Source organism: Gallus gallus, chromosome 1 (genome assembly GCF_016699485.2).
Source record: "Gallus gallus isolate bGalGal1 chromosome 1, bGalGal1.mat.broiler.GRCg7b, whole genome shotgun sequence".
Lineage (NCBI taxonomy): Eukaryota > Metazoa > Chordata > Aves > Galliformes > Phasianidae > Gallus > Gallus gallus.
In genome coordinates, this window is record NC_052532.1 from 122,587,625 (window position 1) to 122,613,316 (window position 25,692).

General features: G+C 38.3%; 1 protein-coding gene across 8 annotated transcripts in view; it reads right to left on the reverse strand.

Annotated features, from left to right (window-relative positions):
• Positions 1 to 25,692, reverse strand: part of GLRA2 (glycine receptor alpha 2) — a 128,290-nt gene that overhangs the window by 85,669 nt on the left and 16,929 nt on the right. For 4 of the 8 annotated variants that reach the window (XM_040655188.2, XM_040655180.2, XM_003640518.6 and 1 more), the window contains exons 3-5: positions 21,901 to 21,968; positions 14,901 to 15,124; positions 372 to 454 (exon numbers count right to left, since the gene is read on the reverse strand). In XM_040655188.2, coding sequence (XP_040511122.1) covers positions 372 to 454; positions 14,901 to 15,124; positions 21,901 to 21,968 — 375 coding nt within the window. Of the gene's footprint in view, positions 1 to 371; positions 455 to 14,900; positions 15,125 to 21,900; positions 21,969 to 22,064; positions 22,133 to 25,692 lie in introns of all 8 variants that reach the window. The other 4 variants (XM_040655190.2, XM_001234290.7, XM_004934695.5 and 1 more) reach the window with 2 other exon arrangements.

The window sequence follows — 25,692 nt, forward strand, 5'->3', positions numbered from 1 at the left end:
GCTCACATTTTTCAAAAGACTGTGACTTGTCTTGATCAGACATAACCCATCCCTGGCTGTGACCTACTTGTTCTTACTTTCTTGAGATATGTTTTCTCAGGTATGGCACTGCTGTGCTTATTCCTGGAAGTGACACAGCCCTGATGGGACAGGTGGGAGAATAAAGAAAGGAACTGGAACAGCATAGAGTAGGGAACAACATTTTAGTTAACGCACATTTCCTCCAGAACTTTCCGTAGCAGGAGAAGAATACTGATTCTGACCACACAAATATAGCAATGTAAATACTATCAAACCACCAAAATTATTATAAGACTTGTTTTCGTTTTTTTTTTTTTTTTTTTTCCAAGGCAAAGCAATCGGACACTCACAGCTCTCTAGCTGCATTGTGCATGTCTGTACATCCATAGGAAAATTCTTCAAGTCCATGGGACATGATAAGGTTAAAGTAAGCCTAAAATTGGAGGGGAAAAAAAAAAGGAAAAAAGAAAAAAAAAAAAAAAAAGCACTTGTTAGAAATATACAGATTTTATTCAAAGCCCCATATTTATACTTTGAAGGATCAAGGCCAAATCTTAGAGCCTCAGAAGATGGACTCCTCATCCCCTCTTAGGTTTTAAAGACATAAAAGCCTGTGCAGATAGAATGTGTAAAGCAAGACAGGCTCTCACTGGCTGCACTGGCTGGACAGAACAGAGGCAGAGGCAAGAATAGCAAGATAGCAAAAGATGCTCCCCATTAGTGTACCAGTGAATATTATACGTATAACAGTGATCCTAGATAATGCAAAATCTAAAATGACTGATTATGAGACATACGCTTTTAGGTTTTGTTTTGGAACAGCAAAGGAAGAAAACATAAAAATCAAGGGGTTTCTTCAACAGGAAGTGCTTTTTTGTGTATGAGAGCCATTTCCAACCTTTCATTCTTACTTCTTAGCCATTAAAAGAAAACAACAACAACAATACAGTAAAAGCCAGAATTGCATTGCATTAAAAGATAAAGACTGCAGGAACAAGAAAGTAAGCCTAAAGGAACATTATCATACAAACTAAATTTCTCTTAATATTTCAGCTGTTTTGTACCAGATATGGCATAATTCTACTTGGACAGGAATGCGCTTATTGCTTCTTTCTTTTCTTTTCTTTTTTTTTTTTTTCTCTCTCTCTCATTATTTTTGGTTTAGTTTACTTTTCTACATTTGATTGAAATCTGTGTTTCAAGGTTTCTTCTCCACTGTTGTTTTCTTGTTACCATGGGGAGAAGAAAATGTTTTTAATAAACAAGATATTGGGTTGACAGAATTACAAATAACTATTTTCTTTGAAAAAAGCACAGAGAAAAAATATTAAGAGTTTGGTTTAAGTTATATGAAAAGAGTACATGCATTATTTCAGATTACCTTCAACACTTCAACACAAAGAAAACAAATAAACAAAAACCTCCCTATCCACTTGTCATCAAGTACAAGAACTAAACTGTCTCACTTGAAGGTACACTAAAGCATTAATATGGTACAATGGGAATACATTTTTAATTATGCCAGTGAACCAATGGACCAGCTGCTAGCCTGGAAATTGTGTAGTCACAAAATCAAATGTAATATATATGGAGACATATTTCACTCAACTCTGTCCCCTGTAGTGATTTTGTGCTCCTCAAGTCATTTGGGTTTCTCAGTACACACAGCTCACTAAATCTAGTTCAGTCTGTTTCTTTACCATGTGAATTTTTTGGGAAGGCCTGACTGTACTTCTTAGTCCTACCATCCTTCAATCAAATCACTATGATAAGAAGATGATATTTAGGTAACTAAAATCAAAATTTAATCATCTTGATCAAAAATCCTACTCATCATCTCTGTGCTTTTGCTTACCCATGAGCTACATAATGTACCATTCTTGTCCTATTGACACAGGTTTCAATGTGCAGAATGTCAATATCAGGAAATCAGAAATTGGTTGTCGATGACACTAAAGTGTATTGAGATGAAGAAAATCACCCAGTAGTCCTCTCTACACCACGGCAGTAAATAAACTCTTACTTAACCTTTGAGAGCACATAGCATCAGCACTAAAAATATAAGCCATTTAGGGGAAAAAAAGAACACATTTAGTAGAGATAAGAATGCCTCTGAAAACATGCCCCTTACTACTTTAAATATTTTATGTGTCCTGCAAGTGTTAATTGGCCTCATTTTACTAGTTTCCTGGATTAAAGATTGAACTATTTAAATTGCTAATCCCCAGTACTGACAAAAGACTGCTTCTGCTTTTTTTTTTCTTTTTTTTTTTCCTGAAATGTTGGCACACCAAATTCTCATCCTTCTTTTCAGTCATATTCTGAAAATGGGTTAGATTTCTGAAGTTCATTTCAAGTGTGTCTTTATGCAAATGATTTTCTAAAAGGCTGCAAAATATATCATCATCTGAAGAAGAAGATATGATCCATTTAGATTATACTGACCATCAGTCGTGGGCTGTACACTGTCTCCTCTCCCCTTCATCCCTTTTTCCTCCCTAGAACCCTCAAGAAATCTGAGGGTTTAACTATATACATGGGCAGGAGTATCTAATCTACTAGTTTAGTATGAAACTCACGAGTACTCAAGTGCTTCCAAGCCTCTCAGGGATGAAGTTGATGATCTATTTCCCCTAGTGGCTAGATGGATATGTCAATTATTCATCTGGAGGTGAGTTGAGGAAATGAACATTATGCTGTTTCACATAATGGTCGACATCTTTCTCTCCCTAAGCCACAGTGTCTTTTAGAAAGCCTAAATTATTCTCTGCTTACCCTCACAATTGGAAAATAACTTCTATTCAATGATTGCTGAGGCAAGCACAAGAGATCATGCTCTTTTAACTTGTTCATCATCTCAGCATAGTAGTCACTCATAGTTCGCATCTTAGCTTCTGTAATCCCTTTTACCAGGATTAATATAAGTATTGAACTCAGCACTTTTTGCCTGGTATTGTCTATAAACCTACTCATTTTCAACAAGACTACTACAAGCTAAGTGTTTGGCTACTGGAGTCTGAAGTAGCTCAAATGAAGTCCGTGCTGGTGGGTCAGTTTATAGCAGTTGAATCTTATATAGTAAAAACATGATTCCGCATTTTTTTTTTACCAATTCCATTGCCATGTCACTACTTGTACATTTACTCTAATAGGGAAGCAGGATCAGAAATGGTTAGGCAGATATAGCTCCCCACACTGCCTATAACAATGTCATTGACAGAAAATACTTTAAAAAAAAATAAAATAAATAAATAAAAAGTCTCACACTTACTTGGCAAATTAAAGAGGAGCCCCTGGAGATTTGGTACAAAGTGCAATTTTAGCTGGCAATTACATTGATGAATACTGTAATCATTAATACATCAGAAGAAACTGCTATAGAACAATTATTTTTCAGCACCCCGCTATCAATGCAGTTGAGATGTACAAACAACATGTTTTGTAACCATCCCCTGCTACTCAGGCTTGGGTTACACAGGTAGCTTGGGGGAAGAGCTCTGGGGCTTAACAGAGCAGACAGGGACCAGAAGAGAGTTGCAGAGCTGGGGATCCCTCTGTGTACACAGGCGCAGCGCCAGAGCCAGCAGGACACCCTGCAGGCAAAGCCAAGTGACTCCCTGCTTCCCCTCATCCATCCCACTGTCAAGGAAGAACTGAGCCCTGGAATTTGTACAGAACAAAATGCAGAAGCAGAGCCAGAAAGCAGAAAGTGAAAAATTAGCCAGCACTGTGACAAAATAATAATAAAAAGGAAACAACTACTGAGCAATACTGTAGCAGAGTCAGGGCTGTAATTCACATACTCTAGGGACCTACTTCCTGAGGTTTCCTTCATACACAAGGTCTGTCCTTCTGAGCAGCATCTCTTGATTCCTATAATTCCTTCAAGGTACAAAGGGCACCGCTGGGATTACTTCACCCAGCATTTCACCCAGGGTCCCCTCTTTCATCCCCGTGTTTCACCAGAACATCCTGAAAAAACTGTTCAGACCTGGGCTGTGGGCTTGTCTCTCTTCCCAGTCCAGCTCTGCATCTTTCAATTCTGATAACCTCAGAAAGATACCTTAACAGCACTGTTCAAAGGTCTGTGTTTCCTACTTCTGCAAGCAGGGGGACAGTAGTTCTGAAAGCCATGGTTTGTGTTACCATAGAAGCCAGAATAATGCATCCTGTGGGAAAGGTTAAACAGCCTGATAGCATGTTATTAATCAGAAATGTCCGTGTCTGTGATCTTTAACACCTGAATGCTTTGTTTTGCAACGTCAGTATTTTCTCCAGAAAGAAACAGGCTGGGCCTCACATGGGCCAGCAGCAGAGCTCAGCACAGACACTACAGATGCACTAAAAATAACAGTAGCCAGTCGTCATCAACTGCGGAAAAGCCAGAGAGGGTGACATACATACATGCAGCCGAGGGAGTACAGAGGTATTCACGTGCACTGCAATGAAGTTCAGCAGCACTCTGCGCTCACTTCATTCCTATTCATCCTTCTCCCTTGTCCTACCCTTTCTCTGGTTCTGGGACACACTTTGCCCACTCCACCTATGCCTGCCTGTCCACCCTACATCTCTCCCTTTCTGTATTCATCCATTTCAAAAACCCCAGCCTCTTTCCTCTGTGTCCTTATTTATTGCTGGACCTTATCTTCTTCCCTTCCCCTTTGTCCTGCTTTTATCCCAGTTCCTGCACATCCCACCCCCATCTGTCTTTGGAGTACTAAGACATGGGGTCAGTCCATGTTTTGACACATAATCGCCAAAGTAGCACCATCAGTGGAAATTCCTCAAGGATGGACTCCTTACATACCAATGAATAAATAAATAAGATAAATCAATAGTTCTCCAATATTTGTGAGCAGATTATTCTCAACATCATCTCCAATCCCTTTCTTCATCTTAGAGTTTTTGAATACTAATGCTTATCATCATAATACTGAATATCTGTGGCTCCAGCCACAGGTGTTCCATCTAGATAACCCCAAAATGCTAGAAAAGCACTTCAGAATGTTACATATATAAACATCTTGTGAATGGTCAGAAACGTAAAACTGAAGTAAAGAACTGCCAGTACTGGGTTAGGCCCTTGGGGAACTGGGTTTACGTATTACATAATCCAATATTTACTTCTACTTTTTTTAGAAACGTAAGAAAATATTTCATTTGAGCTACAATTGCCTGATCCACAGCAAACATTAAATTGTACTCCAACACACTTCACGCTTACAAGCAGCTAACAGCTGGTGTGCTGTGACTCCCCCAGAACCTCACTTGGTCTAGGCGATAGCTCTCCCCTAGGAAGAAGGCCTTGATCCCACAAGAGAATCTGGATCTCCCATCTGTCTGACAAGAAAGGAAATGACATTTTCATGAACAAACCTGCAAGTGTGGCAGTTTGCGAGCAGGCTATGGAACACCAGCTGCCTCATAACGTTTTTCCAAATGAGCAAATACGGGGGGTCAGACTCCAAAATTACAGAGGTACTGCTGGAAATTTAAATAGTGCTGGAGATCAGGGCACAAGTCTTTCCTGTCTCCTAAAAAAAGCATGATTGGCTCCTCACAAACATGAAAAGCAGCAAAAGCCTCACCATGAGCGGGCATGATATCAAAAATAACTCTTTGCTCCTATTCTTATCCCTTCATTCTTTCAAGTGACACTCATTCACATCTTAGTTAGTGGGACAGGAGAAGTTACAAACAACATTTTAGCTTCTTTTTTTTTTTTTCCCTTCAGAAGATTAGATTTTTGATTCTTACAATTGTTGAAATAACATAAAAATATTGCCTAAGCACAAGCAGGCAAAGTTCCCCATTAACTGGCAGGGGAGATGGAGTTGCACAGCAACCATGACAGCATTGCATGACACGGGAGCAAATGCCATTCAGACTAGTGGCACTGAAATAGGCAGGAGAATGTAAAATCTCTTTATATCCTTCCCATCCCCCTCTCCCGGGGATCTTGATCTGTGCCTGAAAGGAGAGCACACACACTGTTCATACATCAGAAAGCCAAAAAAAAAAAAATCCCAGTGACATTCCTCTTTTAAAGGGCTTTTCATTTTGTAGTCCATCTCATTATTTTTTCAGAGACCTGACTCATCATTTTGAATGTCAATTCTGGTAATTTTCACAGTCTACAGGCTTTGTCCTGTTAAACGGAACAGTCAAACTGTCTGCTTTTTCCCTTATTTTTGAGGAGCCCTGGAATCCCTCTCTAATGTTTGTCATGTTCTGCAGCTTCATTTCTGTCAGATGGGAATGGGCTGAAGTTGAGCTAAGAGGAGATGCGGAGCCTTGGCTGCTACTGTAAAAAGAGATGCAGGCTGGAGTAACACGTACTGCTGTTTAGGATCGTGTTGTCTCTCCCTCCAGTGCTTGCTTTGCTTCGTGCACTGCTTAAAACGGGAGCTGGCAAAAAACAAACAGAGTGGTGGATTCTCATTATGGGCTTCCCACTTCTCATTGTAATGCCAGCATTGTCTGTAGGTACGCAATGCCAGCACATGAGTTGCCAGCAAATGATTTCCCAATTTTTGTTCAAGCAAATCTGAGGAATTAAATTCAAGTATGGTTTCATGAAACAGCTAAATTATGAATTCCATTAAAAATACAGTTTCATCTCCCCTTTCCCTCTGTTATTTTCTGTATTAATTTTCCTGCAGTGTGTGTTTAGCATGCCGTTCCTTTCCCTCTGGCATGATGACATCCCCGTTCAAGTCATATATTGTAATGCAATTGGCAAAAGACCTCCATCTCTGTGAGCATATTCCAGGAAAATACACTTTTTTATGCCATTCAATTAGAAACAGCTCCTGAACCTACATTTTTTCTGTCAAACATTTAACTGCTCTAATGTGCGTTCAATAGGTAAATGGTCACCAGCAGTCAAAGACAGACATCATCGTTACCTATGAGGAGAGCAGGTACGCAGATGCGTAGCTTGCTATGTAATCCCACTGAATCCAGAAGTAACCCCTGCCAACTTTTTATTTTTATTTTTTAATCCCGTCAGCCAAGAGCAACTGTGTGCGTACAAATTATTCTCCAACAGCATTTCCCACTTTTTTTAGCTTGGAAAAATAAAGCCTTTTCTTTGTGTGTTTGAGTCCTGAGCATCTGAGATGCAAGAATATAGGACTATTGAAGGTACATCTTGGGCCATCCAATCTGATAATCTGTTAACACATGTAGTCGTTTAATCTAATCCCTTCTGAAACCAATCAAGGGAAGGTGTGTGAAGAGCAGCTGAGGTCCCTGTGTTTGTTCAGCGCAGAGCAGAGGAGCCGAGGGGAGGCCGATGGCAGCTGCAGCTCTTCACGGGGAGCGGAGGGGCAGTGCTGAGCTCTGCTCTGTGTGACAGCGACAGGGCCCGAGGGAACGGCATGGAGCTGTGTCAGGGGAGGGGCAGCTGGAGGTTAGGGACAGGGGCTGCACCACAGGGCGGTGGTCATGGAACGGGCTGCCCAGGGCTGTGGGCATGGCTCCAACCTGTTGCAGCTCAAGGAGCATGTGAGTGTTAGCATTCCTATGTGGAGCCAGGGGTTGGGCTCAATGACCTGTGTAGGTCCCTTCCAACTTGGGATATTGGGTTCTATGATTCTGTTTAATGATCCCTTGTTCCTCTCTATGCCCACCGCTATTTCTGTTGGAATACTGCTTGGGAATTCAAAGTATAGATGACTGGAAACACTATAACTTCCAATTTAAATTTCCTTATGACCAGTGTGGAGCTATTTGTTGATGCCTGTTGTCCGGGCAGCATTTCCTTCAGTTTAAGTAGCTCTTCTGTTGTGTTTGTATTTACTTCATACCCAGTGTTTTTGTATGTCATCTGGGGACATGCACAGCATTAGAAGAATTAGCGAGGCAGTGCATGTTCAAGTATAATGTTCATATCCCTACATTGCTTTAAATGTCTGATGAAGTGAAAATGCAACTAATTTTGTGTCATTAAAATGTAAATTATTCTTTCCTTAAGCAAGATGATCAATGGGGTTTTGACAATAGCTGTGCTAGTTGCATAACAATATACCTGCATTAGGCTTTATTATTTATTTAGGAGGTTTTATTATTTGCTATGAAAAACAAGTACTTTAGGCATAACAGAAAAATAATTGTATTGGAAAAACAGAGCTAGATCCTCAGTATGGATCTGTATGTAAGGTGAGGAAATGAAAGATGAAAATGGGTGATGGGAGGGCATAGTCAAGAAGCTGTTGGGCAACCATCCCAAAGGATGAGAAGCATCTCAGCACGTTAAGTTAAACGACCACAAACTGAAGGGATATGGTGGTGGAACAGAGGCAGGAGAAAGGGCAAGAAGAAAAAGAATAGTAGGCGGATAATAATAATTCAGGGACATAGAATTCAACTGTAACAAGAATAGCTGCTTTTCCCATAAAGGGCTGCATTATTTTAACCTCTGAAACCATTGTTATTATTGTAATCATGCCCACAGGAAGACAAATTTGTCAAATTCGCTGTATTCACATAGCATGCAGTTAGAATTTGGGACGTCACTATGTCCCAGTGTGCAGTTTAGTAAAGTCTAGTGATACTAGCACTATTTATACAAAGTCTGTAAGGCCTCTGCCTATAATACATTATAGCAGCCAAATCCAAAACTTCTTTATTTTTGTGCTCTCCTTCAGTTAGTAGTTCAGCATTGCTTATTATTAAAATCAATTTTTATATACATAGGTCACTCCAAAAGTGATGTCTCCTATTTAGTTACATGGAAATTACAACAGCTAAAAAGACTGCAATAACACTATTTGCTAGAGCAAATTCTCAGAGAGAAAACATCATTTTTCAACATAGTCACCTTCATGAGCATTGTCACCAGTGATAAACAGGAGCCTGAATGCTGTGCTTGTAACAGTCTGCACCAGAGGAGGTGACTCACTGTTGCTGTCGCCACAGCTGAAACACACCACCCACTCCTCACTGTGCTCACATGCACTGGTTGGTCTCTATAAACATTCAGTATGTGTCGATGAATGTCAGTGGGTGCCATTTTTACTTCATGGAGGAGTCTGATTGCCCCTCTGCTGCCATCTGTCATATGGCAACAAAATGTACCAGGATGTTGGCGGGAAGATTCAACCTCTACTGCCATACCAACTTCTGCCTCCAACACTGTGGGCCAGCATAATGAAACAGAAGACATTACTTTTGGAGCAGCCCTCATATTTTCTTAAGTCTGGAAAAGTTATTTTAGTGCATATGAAGATTCTTTTTTTGCTTTTAGAAGATTAGGGAAATGAGCACGGACTTGTTTTGCCATTGGTATAATAAAAAATGTTCTATGAAAATGTTCCTGTGCTGATTAAGTTCAATTGCAAGGAAAAAGCCCCGCCTTTGTCAGTGCTATTTTGATAGGAGTTGAGAAAATAAATATGAATGTGAGCTAGGAGAGGGGTTCTTACCTAGCAAACAGACAAATCAATCATGGTAACAGTCTCTCTTCTCCCTCTCTGCTAATCTGTCACATGGAAAGACAATGCTGATAGTAAAGTCCAAATCCTCTTAAATCCCAACACTAGATTGCAAATAAAACTGAAGTCATTGAAGTTAAGCACAGGATGCATGCAGAACTGTGGAACATAACATTTTCTAAGACTCTGTTAGATTAGACTGTGCCATGCTGTTGTTGATTTGCACACAACAATGTCATCAGGTGTAAACGGAGATGCCTTATTGGGTAGCTGATATGGGTTGTACTCTGAAATTATTGTAGATGACCCTTGCCTGAATGTACTGTAACAAGGCAAATGTTTTTTTTAGTATCACTAAAAATCTAAGATATATTCATATATATATATCAGGAATACTATGGAATTTCTTTCCTACAAATAGTCTATTGTGAAGAGAAAACCTGTGTTATTTATGTTTCCTTTAAATTTGCTTTGCATTTCATAGAATCATAAAGATTGGAAAAGATCTCCTGGATCATCTAGTCCAACTGTCCACCTACCACCAATATTTTCTGACTAAACTATGTTCCTTAGTACAACTTCTAAACATTTCTTCATCTAAACATCTCAAGGGACAGTGACTCCATCACCTCCCTGGGCAGCCTGCTCCAGTGCCTCACCACTCTTTCCATGAAGAAGTTTTTCCTGATATCTAACTTGAATCTCCCAAAGGAGAAGGGAAGGAATCTTCCATCCCATAGGGTAAAGAGAATGGCTTGACAAAGAAGACTAGAAAGCACAGGACTTTTGCTTAGAAAAGCTTAACTATACGAGTGCTATATATTATTTCTGATGATTTACATGAGGAGTATGGTGACCATAACTTTTAATATAACCTAAGGTGGTGAGTAGAGTAATGGGCATTCAAGGAGGTTAGACACAGTGTTCTGCCAGTTGGCATTACTGCCACAGAACAAAGATTCAATTTTGGTAACTTGAGTAACATGGCACAAGAGATGGTACTGCAAGCAAATGTGCTGTTTTCAGGCAGGAGAAGGCTGTTGGATGTGCCAGCTTATCCCCTCATCTACTTGTTGTCATATGGAAGTCCAGTGAAAACCCCCAGAACAGCTGCAGGAAGAGACCAATGCAACAGCTTGTATTTCCTGTTTCATGGTGTCCAACCAAAGAGTGCTGCTCTCTAGTAGATACTGCTTTCATCCATAATAACATTTAACTACTAAACCTGGATCAAGAGTTGAAACCATAGAGAAGCAATTTCCTAAATTACTGCAAAATTTAATGTGCTGTGAAGATAAATTAAGACAAAAAAAAAAAAAAAAGATACTCTGAAAGATTTGAGGAATTTCTTCCTAGGTATTTTATTGTTCTTGGAATATAAGGAAGAAAAATAATTTGTGCATTTGTTCAAATCTACTCACTAAAATTCCACATGATTCTCTTGTCAAACTATGCAACACTTCCTAAATTCCTTACATGTTTTAAAAATGTGAAGTAATCTACTTTGTAACTCTTTCTGGCTAAACGCAGTGACACTACATTTCAGAGGACAGCCTCCCCTTTATATGACTACTGAGAATACAAGGTGCTTACTGGAGCAGCTGATAGAAAAAAAAAAGTTCCAGCATCTTTACTTTCCTGGCCAGTATATTCCAGGTGCAATGCCATGGATCAGTGCTACAGTAGAATTATATTGCCTTCTGCATCAAGATCATATGACTAAGATGTACTGAAAATATTAAAAGGAGAGGGAGGCAATTAACGTATAACAGGGAAAAAAAAAAAAAAAAAAAAACACCTTCCACTTTCCATCACTTTGCTAAAATAAGCTTTTCAGCAGATGCTAACATTCTGGCAGCCTGAAATGAGTTTCTGGGAATCAGGTAGACAACTGTGTGGCTTAAAGAGAAGACAAAGCCTTCTGTGAGGTTCTTTAGCATTTTGCTGGTGTCCCAGCTGCCCACAGTGGGACAGGGAGGATATGGTCTTTGCCCCGGAACATAAAATCATTTCAACAGCATATACAATACAAAATCCAGGTGTCATACAGAATATAAGTATCAGGAAAGGACTGTCAGTATCATCACACAGCACTGCCATTCTTTCCAAGTTTGTAGTCCTTCTACAAAATCCAGCCCATGCAGAGATCATTCAAGGGTTGTGAGCTCAGAGGGATGAGTCACAGGCATCTGGAGGGTGACATTGTGTGGGCTGAGATTTAGTCTCATTGTTTTTCAGCATACAATATATACACAACATAAGCCAATTATATTGAACACTGCTATAATGAACCTCTCTTGTTGAGTGCTCTCTACAGAGAGCTTTAAAACAAAAACTATAGTTATTTAACAGTTCTGTGCAGCTCAAAGAGTGCCACTGAGACTGATGTTGACTGAAGTGCAGTTGTTTGCTGAATATAACTTTACTGTAACTGCTGACTTCTAAAATACATGCACCTCTAAGAGCTGTTGTCACCTCACCAGGGACAAAAGTGTATATCTGTGATACTGAGCAGTGCTGAGTTCCCTCCCAAAGGTTTCTGGCTGCTCTGCAGTACAGGAGGACTTAGACTAGTTTAATGGGCTGTGTGCCATTTAGCTTCCAGGAGTGGGGCTAAATGTCATCCTCCACCTTAAAACTTCAAATGTTCTTCAAAATAAAGAAGATTTTATTGTGAAAATGGATCTAAATCACTATAGCTCCATAATCCTTCACGTTCCTCATATTGCTCATTTCCAAGTATTGTAAGCTCAGAAGCTCTTTCTCCATACCAATCTTGCCTTGGGCTTTATATAGCATATCTACCACGATATCTGAGATTAGAACAAATACCAAAGTAGTCATCTGAGCATGCAGAAAATACCTAAAAATAGGTTTAGAATCCTAAACTTACTTATATGATTCATAGGTGAGTACATCAGCCACTCTGGCTTTATTTTCCATAACAACTCCCGGAGAATAGATTTAGTAGACTGCAAGCATGAGCATGATAGCTAACTACTGTATGGAAAACAGTGACAGAAATCTATGTTATGCCTACCATCACCAATGAATGCAAGATGGATAACCCCTTACTAAAAGAAAGGCAAACAGACTCTTGCTTATACTGGGGTGACATGAATGACATGCGTTTGTGGGAATGGTGGTGATGGGTTGAAAGTTGGACTAGATGATCTTAGTGGTCGTTTCCAACCTCAATGATTCTATGATTCTACAAAATAATTCCAAGAGCAATGAGTTGTGGTGGGTGTAACACAGGCCTACACCCTCTGTGATCCTGTGGTAAATTACCTGAGCACACATATCCTGCACCAAATATCCCTTTCTAATAAAATAAGGAACATGTTTGGTCCAAATTCTTTTCAGAAGGGGCAGGTTTTGCTTCTCATGGCTTTTAGCAGCATAGGCCACACATGCATCTAACAGAGCATATTTCAATGTTCAGATGAAGTCTAAAGGGAAAATGAACGCTGCTGTTGTATAATACCCACACCCCAGTTCTTACCCGTTTATTACAGGGAGCTGTTCTAAACTCATTTAGTAGAGACAGTGGTTAACATACATATGAGACAAATTTGCCCTTGCTTTTATTAAACTTGAATATATGACAAAACAAACCGCAATACTACTTCCCAGATGTGTGTTAAAAGCATTTTGAACATTTGGAGCATGCTAACTGCTAAAAGTTAAATACCATTATGTCAGGCTAGGTCTGGTTGGTGTGTGAGTGAAAATGGAAACATTTTAACATCCTCACGTTATCACTAAAATATTCTATCACTAAAATATTATTTGTTTCAGCATAGCACAACTAAAAGAAAACGACAAACAGCATATAGAGAAGTTGTTTTTCTAATTACTTCTAACTTCAAAGTTCAGTACTGGAGAAAGTTTGTCTTCACTGTAAAATATTACTCAAAATTATATGCCGTGTTAGAGGCATCAGGTAAGACTGCTTTTCTTAGTCCTTCACTGGTATACTGCTTATTCTACTTCATATAAATTTGTATTTAGGAGTTGGAATTTTACAAATGTGGTATGACAGCTTGAAATATTACTTTTCCTGCATGAACAAATGTCAGGGAAATTATCCATCTGTACTCAGAGCAGCACTCAGCTGCACTGTTGCCTCCAATAAGATGGTGTCTGATGTCATTCAAACAAACAGTTGCATTCATTTCCTTCTCAGAGTGAAACAAGAAATATTTGTAAGTGACAGCATATTTATCACTCTGCTAGTGCTAGTCTCACTCTCTGTGCTACTATTTTCTCAGACTGTTCAGATATGTTAATTTGAAACTCTGCTCAATAAACACTTATGTTCCATGCTGGTTAATCCATCCAAACATAGTTAAGCTCTTATCAAGGAATTTCCAAAGGAATTAAGTAAATGGAGGAAATGTTATGTTACTGTTTAATTTAGCATCCTAGAGAACTCAGCTGTCCTTAACCTGGATCAATAATTCCTCAGAGAAAATTTGGGTTGCAAATAGAATATCTGGTCAGAAACTACAGTCTTGTGAGCTGATTTTCCTTACTAGTGAGTAAATTCAATAAACAGATCAGTTAAACAGATGCTACCATGTTTACTTTTCACCATGCAGAAAAATGACTGCGAAGCATCCTAGGAAAACAGAGCACAATATTCTTTTTCAAAACTATTGCAGTAATGCAGTGCTTTTCACCTTGACTTCTTATACTAAATTAACAGTGCACAGTAAGCTGAATATTAAACAAATACTGCACATTTGCTGTCCTTGATGCCTCTGCAATGCAATTGATTCTCTACATATGTCCCATTTCATCAGATCATATCCAGTCGTGTTTTGTCAAACTGCGTTTATCCATTCAGCCTAAATCCAGTCACATGACACACACTCCAGTGCACTCAGTATTAAAAAAAAAAAAAAAGCTTTCCATAATTCCAATTATTTTTATCTGGGAATAGATATGACCAATTACCCTGGGACTCGTGTGTCAAATTTGTTGTGTTTCAAGCCTATTTTTACTTAAGTTTTTTGGTAGCCACTTAAAATAACTTTCCCCTTTACTTTTGAATTGCAGTTCACAAACTATGGAAGAGTTGATTATTTTTTTTTTTCTTTGTAAGAGGAGTGACTTGAGCTAATAATGCTGATGGGAATTCCTGAGGCATATCAGTAAAGTAGTAGACAACCTTAAGTTTCCAGCAAGGCAAGGAAGTACCGCTGTGCCACTTACTATCTTGTGAGAACTAAAAGCTTAGCAAAGGGATGTAGGCAAATTTTTCTTCTATCCTGCTGTGATTAAATCTCATTTCGGTTGTACGCATGGGACAATAAAAAATTAAATATGTAAATTATGTTCTCCAAGCCTAGCTACATCCAGAAAAAAAAAAACAAAAACAGCGAGTAAGAGGAAGGAATGGGATGAAAAGCAGAAAAATAAAGTTAACTGGTTTACCTGATACTGTACAACACTTTTCCAGTCTTAGAAATCCTTAGCAGTTTATTGTCTGTTGTGACATCATGGAAGTTTGCTCCCTTTTCATTGGCAAAGAATAAATCTGGTTTCCAAATAGAGTCCAGCATGGAGGGATCCAAATCCAGGGAATCATCAGGATATTCACTGTAAGCCAGGCGTGAATCGTTCCACTGCTGTCTCAAAAAAATGTTCACTCTGTAGTCCTACAGAAATGCCATGTAAAAAGGTTGTTAAGCCATTTAGAAGAACTGGAAGCCCACTTTAGCTTTCTTTATGCTCTTAGACTTATTTCAGCATTACAGCAAACATTTATGCTATCCTTTGATGCAAGAGTTGTCATTTGAAAATAAAGCAGTCTGAATGTCATCCTGAACCAAACAAACACAACTGGTACATTTTCCAAATTAAAATTACTTCAGTTATGATGAAAATATCAACTGCAACCTCCAGTGTTAAATATAACCCTCTTTCAAATACTATGGATTATCCCAGTGGTGTTTAGAAAGTTAAAAAGCACTGTGGTTAGCTACATACAATTTCAACAAATTTGTTATAAAACTGCTAATTTAAATAAATTATTTCCAATACGTAAATCAATTATTTCTAATGTACTCATGAATAGTTGCTAATTTCAGTGAAGCCAGATTTGTACAGAAGAAATTAAATCAGCACTTCTTATTTACTGTCTGCATCCTTTTTCCATCCACCATATGCTTTTCTCTGTATGTTCTCTCATTCACTCCTCCCTCCCTGCATCCCCTTAAAATTGTTCTAATTGCATTCTTCTGTTCAGTGGTCTGTTAGTCACAACTGGGAAGACAGCAATTATACAGAGGTTCATTTAGAACCAGAATTAACACCATGTTGAGAACTGGCTATTAAAAGGGTGTGTGAAAAGAGCTTTTAGGGTCTAATCTAGAATCCAGTGGTGGGAATGGAAAACTGCTAGTGCCCATTCTCCTCATCCTGAATTTCCAAAGTCAGCAAGTAAGAGCATAATCTCTCCTATCTTTCCTTGAAATTATAGCATATATTAACCTTAAATTGCCACAGTTAGACATTCTGTGAATACTCTCTTAAAAATGCACCTGCTATTACTCAAAAGGGAAAATATTTAATAATGTTTATATAGATTATATTACCTGAAAAATTACATTAGCAAATAATTCCGTCAACTGTACAAAGCCTCACATTTAGGATTTGTTTTTGGGTAGTTACAGTACATTAAAATGGCAAAACCATGCTTTTGACTTGGAAAATGTGTGAGTCCACATGGGTTTAGGTAGGCCTCTGAACTTTATAGTCTGAAGAATTTATCACCCTTGAAATATAAACAAATATTCTCACTCTGATGAGAGTTGTGGAATGAGCCCCACCAGCCTTTAGTGTTCCCACCATTCAGTTGGTAGATTCACGATGAAGTGTGCTGCTGCCCTGGCAGAATATTTCTAACATATAAACTAACACGGTTTTTGAGACCTATAGGATGATGTTTCACAATTTCACTAGTAATGTGTATTCTCTTGCTTTCTTTATTACTTCTATTTTGCTGTTGGGTAGATGCGAATCAAAACATCTAATCAGAGCAAGACAGAACAGATAGCAGCCTAAGAATGGCATGCTTTTTAAAGATCTTGCAAAAGCTTGTAAGGATTTGTCACAAGCCATTGCGCTCTTTATGATGGTGTTGTTTCATAACAGTTTAAAATCAAGTTGTTACTCACTATACTGAGCTTATAAAATATCATCAAACCTTGAAAGAATGCACCAACCCTGAGCATATTTTCCTTTGTTTCGTGATCTTGGAAACTGTCTTACAAGTCTGTATAAGACAGTTTTTAGTTATAAAGACAGAAGAAGTTTTGATTTTCTCTCTACTTAAAAGAAGGCAAGAGGTGTTATCAGTGAATGAAATAACACTATATAACCACTATAACTAATTGTGTCACTCTTTCATGTTTATTTGAAACAAGATATGTAACAAAACCCATGGAAAGCAGAAGCATTTCTTCACCCCTGACACAGAAATTATAAATCAGTCAAGTCAGCAAATTGCTAAGAAATATCTAAAAACAAATGTTCTTTTATGAACTCCTGCAGTTGGTGATTTAGCAAACAAAAATGAGTCTGGAAAATCCTTATTCATAGAAGGCTTTGCAGATGATGATGTATATTATACCAAAAGCATAAATAATGCCAATAGGATTATATAAACTTTTTCAGCATATACCCTCATAAATATATTAGGGCCATCGCATTGATACACTTTTAAAAGTTTTTTCACTACAGACTGTGCTGTTAAAAACAAAACAGCACTGAAACCTTTGTTTCCCTCTGACTGGCTTCACTATCTATAAATATATACATTTATTTATGCATATATAAAAATATGTTAATAAGAAAATAAAAATGGAAATATAATATAACTTTCACATCATAAAGCCATGATTATATTTTTCCTCTTCTGCTTGTGGAATAAGCAGCCAGGAGGGATGTACGTTTACACAGTCAGATGTAATCATGTGTAGAATTTTGAATTTACTTTTCCTGTGCTAACATTGTAACTATCTCCCAGAGAAAAACTCTCCTGAGGATGATATCTCAACATGGAGCTCAGGCAGCCTACGGTGTGTGTTTTGCGAGTTCCTGAGGGTAGGTGTGGGAGGACTGTAGTAATGCATTCCTACACTACCACAAGTACACCTGCTCCACAAATTCTTTCTGACAGCACCACTGCTCTGAATGAGAAGCGTGGACCTGAATTTTCAATCTCAGTTGCAGTACTGATGCCAGCGATAGCTCAAGGCAACTCAGATAAAGAGTTTTCCTCTGTTCTCAAGCCATAAGACCAGGGCGATGCTAATACACTAAAGAAATATTCTTCTGAGCAGTTTTATTAGATTTATATGAAGATTTAGGGACTCAATCCACAGATACTAAGTTTCTGTTACAGAAATCTAGAGATAAGTGGTTTTTCTATTTTCCTCAGGCTGGGCAAAGTTACAGATATCAGCTCTGCAGCCCCCAGGTTCCCCCGCCAGGCTTTCAGCAAAGCTCTGTGGCCCTTTGGCCTCAGGCACTACTGTGGCAGGGGGTGCTGGGGAGCCCCACTCCCTTTTCAGTGCCATTTTCTGACTCTGAACATGCTTTGGACTTATTCCTCTTTGGTGTTATCTTTCTTCCCATTCTTCCCTCCAATCACATTGGTACCCCAAGTGTTAAGTCAGATGTCTCATGCTAACAGCAGACTTAGCTGGACTTGCAGACATAGGAGTGACTGAGCAGAGAGACTGTTCTCTCTCCAAGTGTGAAACATGAATGCTAACTGAAAAATAGTGTTCTAATCATCTATTTCAAGGCCATAACAGAAAAGAGCTTGTTTCACTAGACACCCAAGTATGTAGGGTGTCCCCAGTGACTTCAGTGGGAGTCCTTTGTGCAATTTAAACTGTGTATGTAAATTGCTCATTTGCTCAAATTGGGATCTAACAAATTGATTTGCAATGTATGTTTTCTAGTGGGAATATCATCCACACAGCCACAGCCAAGATCTGTTCTCCCTAAAATATTTAAAAGAATGGTAATTCTTTTTCTCTTAACACAAGTACTCAAAACATAACTGGATTTTGATGCGTTTATCCCAACAGAGAACCTGCTGCATAGTCAGTCATTGATTATAGGGTGTAACCACAATAATAATGTCCCCACAGTTAGTCATTTCTGTAATTAACAATTAGCTCATCAATGTACGAACTGCTCTTAGCTTCTCCTACAGCTTATAGCTAAAATATCCTGGTCATTAGTGACACTGAACATCTGAATGTTTTGGGACTTTGCCCAGCCTGATGTAGATTACTCATCTGTGATATTCAACAGCAGTGAATTTTCAGCTGAATACTGCATTTATGAATGCTTCTAAACATAGATATAAAGCTTACTGGCATAATCACTGTATTCTGTGAAGTTACACAGGAATGTCTTTTGCTCTTTTTTTTTTTTCCCCCTTTCTTTTCAAATTAGAGTATAAATGTTGACAAGTGAATCAATGAAGAAAATTTCCAATAATTCCATCTTGATTCTGATCTGGCCTATTTAATATTTTGGTTTGGTATAATATACATCATTTTAAGGTGGAAGAAACTTGCTTTTGGAATAAATCAAAATAAATCATGATACTGTCCCATGTGTACATAATAGTGCAGAGAGTCTCACTCATTGGCATTGTGTTTCTGTAAATCTCTGGGAGCCAAACTCATGAAGACAGTGGAGATCTTTTTGAAGAGAGTCAGCATACAACTCTGTTTCTTTTCTCAGTTAATAGGTTTTACCTTTTAGAAGAAAATGCATGAGTTGTGCTAGCTGTTCACACAGGGATAAATGTACTCCTAGTGTCTATCCTAACAAAAAAAAAAAAAAAAAAAAAAAAAAGATACTCCTGCTAACATTATTGAGAACTGATTGAATTTAGTAGATCTGGGACCATAATCCTGTTTGCCATGTTCCTCCTGCTGAAAGCCTCTCTAAACAAGTTTTCATTTCCCAAGGTTTCCAGTGAGCTACTGCAGCTCTTCAAAGTTTTATCTTGACAACGTCCCTTCAATATATATACATAGTTTCATTAAGCATCCCTCTCCCTCGAGGCAGGAATGTCCCTTTTTGACTTACAATCCAGGGTTTAAAATTATTTTTTTATTTATTGGTTAAAATGATCAAGTGCATTTTATTGGGAAAAAGAATACTAACAGTCAAACAAAACTCATTTATCACAAGGGATGCCAACATTTTTACCACGACTGTATTTATTTCAGAAAAACAACGTAGATGGAACAGCAATTGATGTCTACCTCTCAGAGCAGTTTTTAAACATCCTAAAACTAGTCATACCAGTCACTAAAGAAGTTACAGCATTAAGAAAGTCAGTATCAAACCATTGAACTGCATCTAAGAGAACTTTTTCTACACTTTCCGGCATTATGAACAAAGCAAAATAAGAAAGCCAACAGTCTTTGTTTTTATCAGCTTCAATGTTTAGCTGTTTTCAGCAGAATGTGTTAATGAACATTGAAAAGGTGCACATTAACATATTTGATAGACGGTAAAATGCAATGAGGGGATTTAATCAAAGCAATGAAGGATTCTAATTAATGCAATCAGCATTAGGTCGTGCAAATATTTTCATTGAATGCCATCTTGTAAAGCCAGTGACGTGCAGGATTTTTTGCTACTTAAAGCTATGCTAATGTCTCTACATCTTAAGATCAACAGACACAGCTGGATAAAAAAAAATCTACATTCATATCTGTCTTTTCTAACTCTTTAAACATAGGACAGCATGTTTCCAAAATGTTGTCTGTTGATAATTATTTTAAATAAAGATTAAGGGAGTTTTCATATAAAACTTAATTTGGTTTTAGTTTTATTTTAAGTTGTATTTAAAAGATTACAGATACGTATTATAAAACCTTGTTCTCTGTTTACTTTTTAACTATGTATTTTATAGCTGTGTCATTTATAGAAGAATCTTTCCTACACTATTTAAGAAAGCATCCTGTTTTAGTAACTACTTGCCTGTATTTCAAGCCTGTATTTCTCTTATTTTATAATAGAAAACAGCTCTTTGCTGTAACGTAAGCCAGTTTGTCAGTAACAAGTTTATTTTTCTTTAGGAAGAACTCAGTCCTGCAGTCCTACTTTTATTGACTCTGGCTTTAAAAGGGAAAAGAAAAAGAAAAGAAAAAGAAGAGGAAGACCTGGGCACTGTGTAGAAACAATCACAAAACAGGGTAGTGAAAAAACATTTCAATTATTTCAGAAGTGTCCATAGCTGAACACTGTGCCCCGGGGCAATGTGCATAACCCTTGCAAAATTTCAGTGAAGGTGAGAACACACTTTTTAGATAACTTTATGGAAGAGGAAACTTATAGAATATACAGTAAAACTGGGACCTCTCGCAAGGTCTTCTAGAGAATGGATTTAACAAACATACACACGCACCTGGTAAGTACAATATCTTTATCACATTATATGAAAACCATAAAAAAAAATGTTCTTAGTATTAACCTCATTAGTCAGGTACATGTATGCTTGAATAAGTAACCACTATTTTTCAGTCATTGTTTGCAAAACGAGTTTATAAAACTAAACGTGCACTCAGATTTGCTTTTCCTCAGCAAGTATTAAAGAAAATGAAAGTTTAACTCTTTTAGCTTTCAGACTAAAAAAGAAGAAAATTAGATGACAATTGTCATCACCATTCTTTTTCTTATTATTTCTTTAATCCTAAACTTCAGCAATTTTTAAAAAACTTATATTGAAATGATGATTTGAACTATTTAACTTTTTAAATAATAAAATTAATTTTTGACTTTGGTACTTATTTTATGGCTGACAGTGTTCTTCGAATTCAGCCAAAATAAAAATTTTGATCATCTGCGATCCCAACACTTTCTAGTATGATTTTGGCCCTGAAAATATTCAAGTCTACTCATAGCTATATTGTGCATTTACTTGAGTTACCAGTGTTATTTCTAAATTCAGAGATATAGCTGAGTTAAATGAGACAATTCTGGTACCTCTGTCAGCCCAGTCTGCAGCAGCAGATAATTCAGCAAGGACTGAATTCAGTAAGACCCACTCAAACACTGAGCCCTTGGCAAGCAGCCCCACAGGTGAGTTCCAGCAACTTTTCTGCCTTTGCAGTGCTAACAACACCTGGGAAAACTGCCTTGTGCATGCCTGTAGTTACTGCCATCACAGTCAATACAGACGATGGCACGGCAACTACAGATATATATTAGGATGTGATAGTTGAGTTCAGTAGGTTTATATAATTAAAGTTATTTTATAAATCTTATATTTTAATTTAGCTGAAATTAGTAAATTTAAGAACTTAATAAATGTCCCCACATCTAGAACATCTCTATTCTACATCACATCCCACTCCTTCACAAGATGGCTTCAATGACCAGTCCCACTCACCATTGTAGTTTCTGCTATTGAACCAAAGCTGTTGATAAATATGTTGCAGGTAACATTTACAGGAGGACCTGCAAGTTGAACAATAAATAGAAAAATTGACAGGTTGTGTTCATGACATATATTAAGTATTGTTGTTCTCTTGCCAATGGCATCATAGCACTTACCATTGTGGTTTCTGTGACTGATCCAAAACTGTTGATAAAAATATTGCAAGTAACGTTTACTGGAGGACCTGTGGAATGCAATAAAAATGTTGCAATATACATTGAAACAAAAGTACAGATCCCTCAGCCTCCGTACAATCTGGTACAGATGTGGCTGAAAACAAGCAGAAAGTGAGTTTTCCCAAACAGATCATGTAAACATCTATCAAAAGAAAAAACATTATCAACACTGAATTAGCTACACTGGTTTCACTGGAAGTTGTTAAATAAATACTGAGGACTGCATCCTTCTAGGGTTTAGGAGAAGTGTTGTGTGAGGGCATGGGTGTAGCAGCTCTCTCTTAATCTACAGCATCAGTGCAGGACACACTCCCTGTAATATTGCAATTGCTATCTCACTTTTTTCTCAGACTTAAAATTGGAAAGATTACCTTTCCATGCCTATCCCACTCTCTTAATCTCCTCAGTGTTAACTTGAAGAAGTAACACTATACCAATCCTTTTTTCCTGATCATTTATATATATATATATGTTTTAAAATACCAGAAGTGTAATAGGGGAGTTATAAGCATATGAAAACAGAAGGTACTAGCAAATGATCTTAAAAACCAACACTTCATATAATTTACTGGTTCTGAGCAAAGAATCCATTTTTATCTTAGTCTTCTAATGATGAGGTTAGTAAAATGTGTATAGGAAACATGGGCCAACTGTAGCAGAAAATAAAAGGTAACCAACTGAGCATCAAAGTTTGCAACGGTTTTATTCTTTTTTTTCTATTGATTTTTTTTTTTTTCCTAGGGAAGTTGATGTTATTATTCCACGGAAAGAACTGTGTAGGTATTAAACATCGTAAAGAAGTCTTCTATAAAAAGGGCACACCCCATTGCTTTTTCCAGTGTATCATTTCACATACTCACACTTCATTCCACCATATTTTTCTAATCTAGTAGTCCATTTAAAATAAAAGCAGTAAACTTCTATGAAGTATAGCCAAGGCTTGTGAACATAATCTGAAACTCTTCAAAGGTAAAGAATGCATTTAATTTGATTTTACTGCCTAAAATCTAAAAAACAAACAAACAAAAAAATGATCTCTAAAAAATTAAGAAAGAATTACTTATAATCAAATAGTTTTTTCACCTAGAATGAACAAGTAGGTAGTCCAGGTGCCTTTCAAGCACATCTGAGACTGCCAGTCATTCCTAAGTTATGAGGAAAATGCCTGTTTCTTGAGAATACTTGGGCCAAAACTATAAAAATAAATAAATAAATAAATAAATAAAAGGAAATAAAGCAAAAATACAAGTAGCTACTGCCCAAATCCATGAAAAAGTAGATGTTTGATATTCTGACAAGCAATCAAGATATCATTTACGTTCCCTGTGTCTCACTTCCCCCTGGTTCTTCATAGAGCCTGTCGCTGTGGCAGCCTATGGGACTCTCTGATAAACTGTCTTCTTAAACAGGCCTGATGTTATAATGTGTCATACATCACCTGTGACTTTGAGGCACTCAACACTCACAGGAAGTTCTCAATGCTCATTTGCAAGGAACCCTGAGTATACTGAATACTCCTTTAATTTGCTGTGGCATATCGCCTCATAGCTCCTGCACCAAAGGTACACAGCTGCAACCGCCTGGCTGGAGAGTTGTTACAGTTTAACCCAACAGATGGCCTGGCACCAGACAGTCATTCACTCACTCCCTCTCTTCTCCACCTTCCCAGTGGGACCAAGAGAAGAACTGGGAAGAAAAAAACCAAAGTAGAAGTCATGGGTTGCAATAAAGCTATTTACTGAGACAGAGAAAAGGAAAATAATTATATATATATGTATAAATATATATGAATATATATAATAAGTGATGCACAAGCAATTGCTCACCACCCCCTAGCCAGTGCCCAGCTAGCCTTGCATGAGCAGAAGTGAGAACTCCCACCTCCCTTCAAAACTCCATCCGCATGATGCCATATGGTATGGGATATTCCCTTGGTTAGTTTAAGTCAGCCATCCTAATTCTGCTCCCCATCAGCTCCTTGGGCCCTTTGCTGCAAATGGCCTTGGCTCTGTACAACTCTGCTTAGCAGCAACTATAAGCACTGGTGTTATTGGCATAGTTTTTCTCCTAGAACCAAAACATAGTGTCTTATCAGACACTCTAATAAAACTATTCCATCCCATCTGAAATTGAGATAAGTGAATCCTTTCCTTGTCAGTCACCAGAGGGGGTGAATCTATCTCAACATTTGTGGGAGTCCCCATGCTGAGTGGTAAATGCTGGAAGATGAATGCTGAACCAAGCCCAGCTGTTAACTGCAGTTCTTGATTAGTAATCTCCAGTTTGGATAACATGTGGCCCCAAAGCTTCCTTCATTTGGCAAGCTCGTGAAAAGATTCACTTGTACCCTTGCACGGGAGACCATTCTAACTGCAATTAATCATTTCTGCATTCTCTTATCTATCCCAGCTCTGTGGTTTTGGTGCATTGTGTCCAGACTGCACCTGGCAGCCTTTTTCTCTTCACATTAATTTTGACCATGTAGCTAAAATGTCTATAGTAGGAATATTATAAAAAATATTGCATTTGGAAAAAATGCATTTTGGGAAGCATCAAACACAGCATAGTCTACCAGTCAAAAGAGATGATGCTCCTGCTATATTTAGGATTGGTGCAGCACTGAGTATTGTGTGCAGTTCTGTTCCCCACAACATGAAAAGGGTGTTACGGTCGTTGGAAGCATTCAGAGCATAGCAACAGGGCTGGGAATAGTGCTGAAGTCAGATCTTAGAGGAGGGGATGAGGGTGAACTGGGCTGTCCAGTCTGAAGAAAAGGAGGCCAACAGGGACCTCACTCCTCCCTGCAGCTCCCTGAGAAGGGAAAGCATAGGGAAGTGCCGGGTTCTGCTCCTGGAAATTAGTGACAGATTGGGAATGGCACAAAGGTGGGATCCAGGAGCAGAACCAAAGGACAAAGTGAGAGGACAGCAATCCCATTAAAAACTGGGCATCCCCTCATCTGTGGAGTGGGGATTTCTCATCTAGGCTTAAATGGGGGATGGCAGTGGAATGTGGGTGAAGACAGGACAAGGATTTGCACATTGACCTGAGTGCTGATAACACGGATCCCAGAACAGCAGGGTAGGGCAGCAGCATTTGGTGAATACAGTATTCTAGGTTGCAAGTTCTGGAGGTAAATGAAGTATTAGAATCCATTTCTTTTCCAACAACTCAAAGAACCTCCAATATCCAACACAGTTCTCATGAGACCTGACACAGCTATCTCTCATGGAGGACTCTGGTTTTTCAGCTGCAGTACTACATCTACCCAAATTAACACTTCAACAGCTTCCCAGTGCATCACTTCACGGCCCTGCAGGCACATCCTTGAACTACTGCTGGGTCGCCATAGCCGCCATGGTCATTAAACAGAAGTAAGTTATTTATTCTTCTAGTTTCCTCCCTCCTTCGACTGAGACAAGCAGGATAAGGGCAGGAGAGGTGCTATCAAATACTATCTGAGCCAGTCCTGTGGTGAGGGACCATGGATGTAGGACCATGGAAAAAACGGTGGCTTTGATGCTCTGGAAAACTTCCTCTGAGGCACAGGGTTCCTGCAGCTACTCTG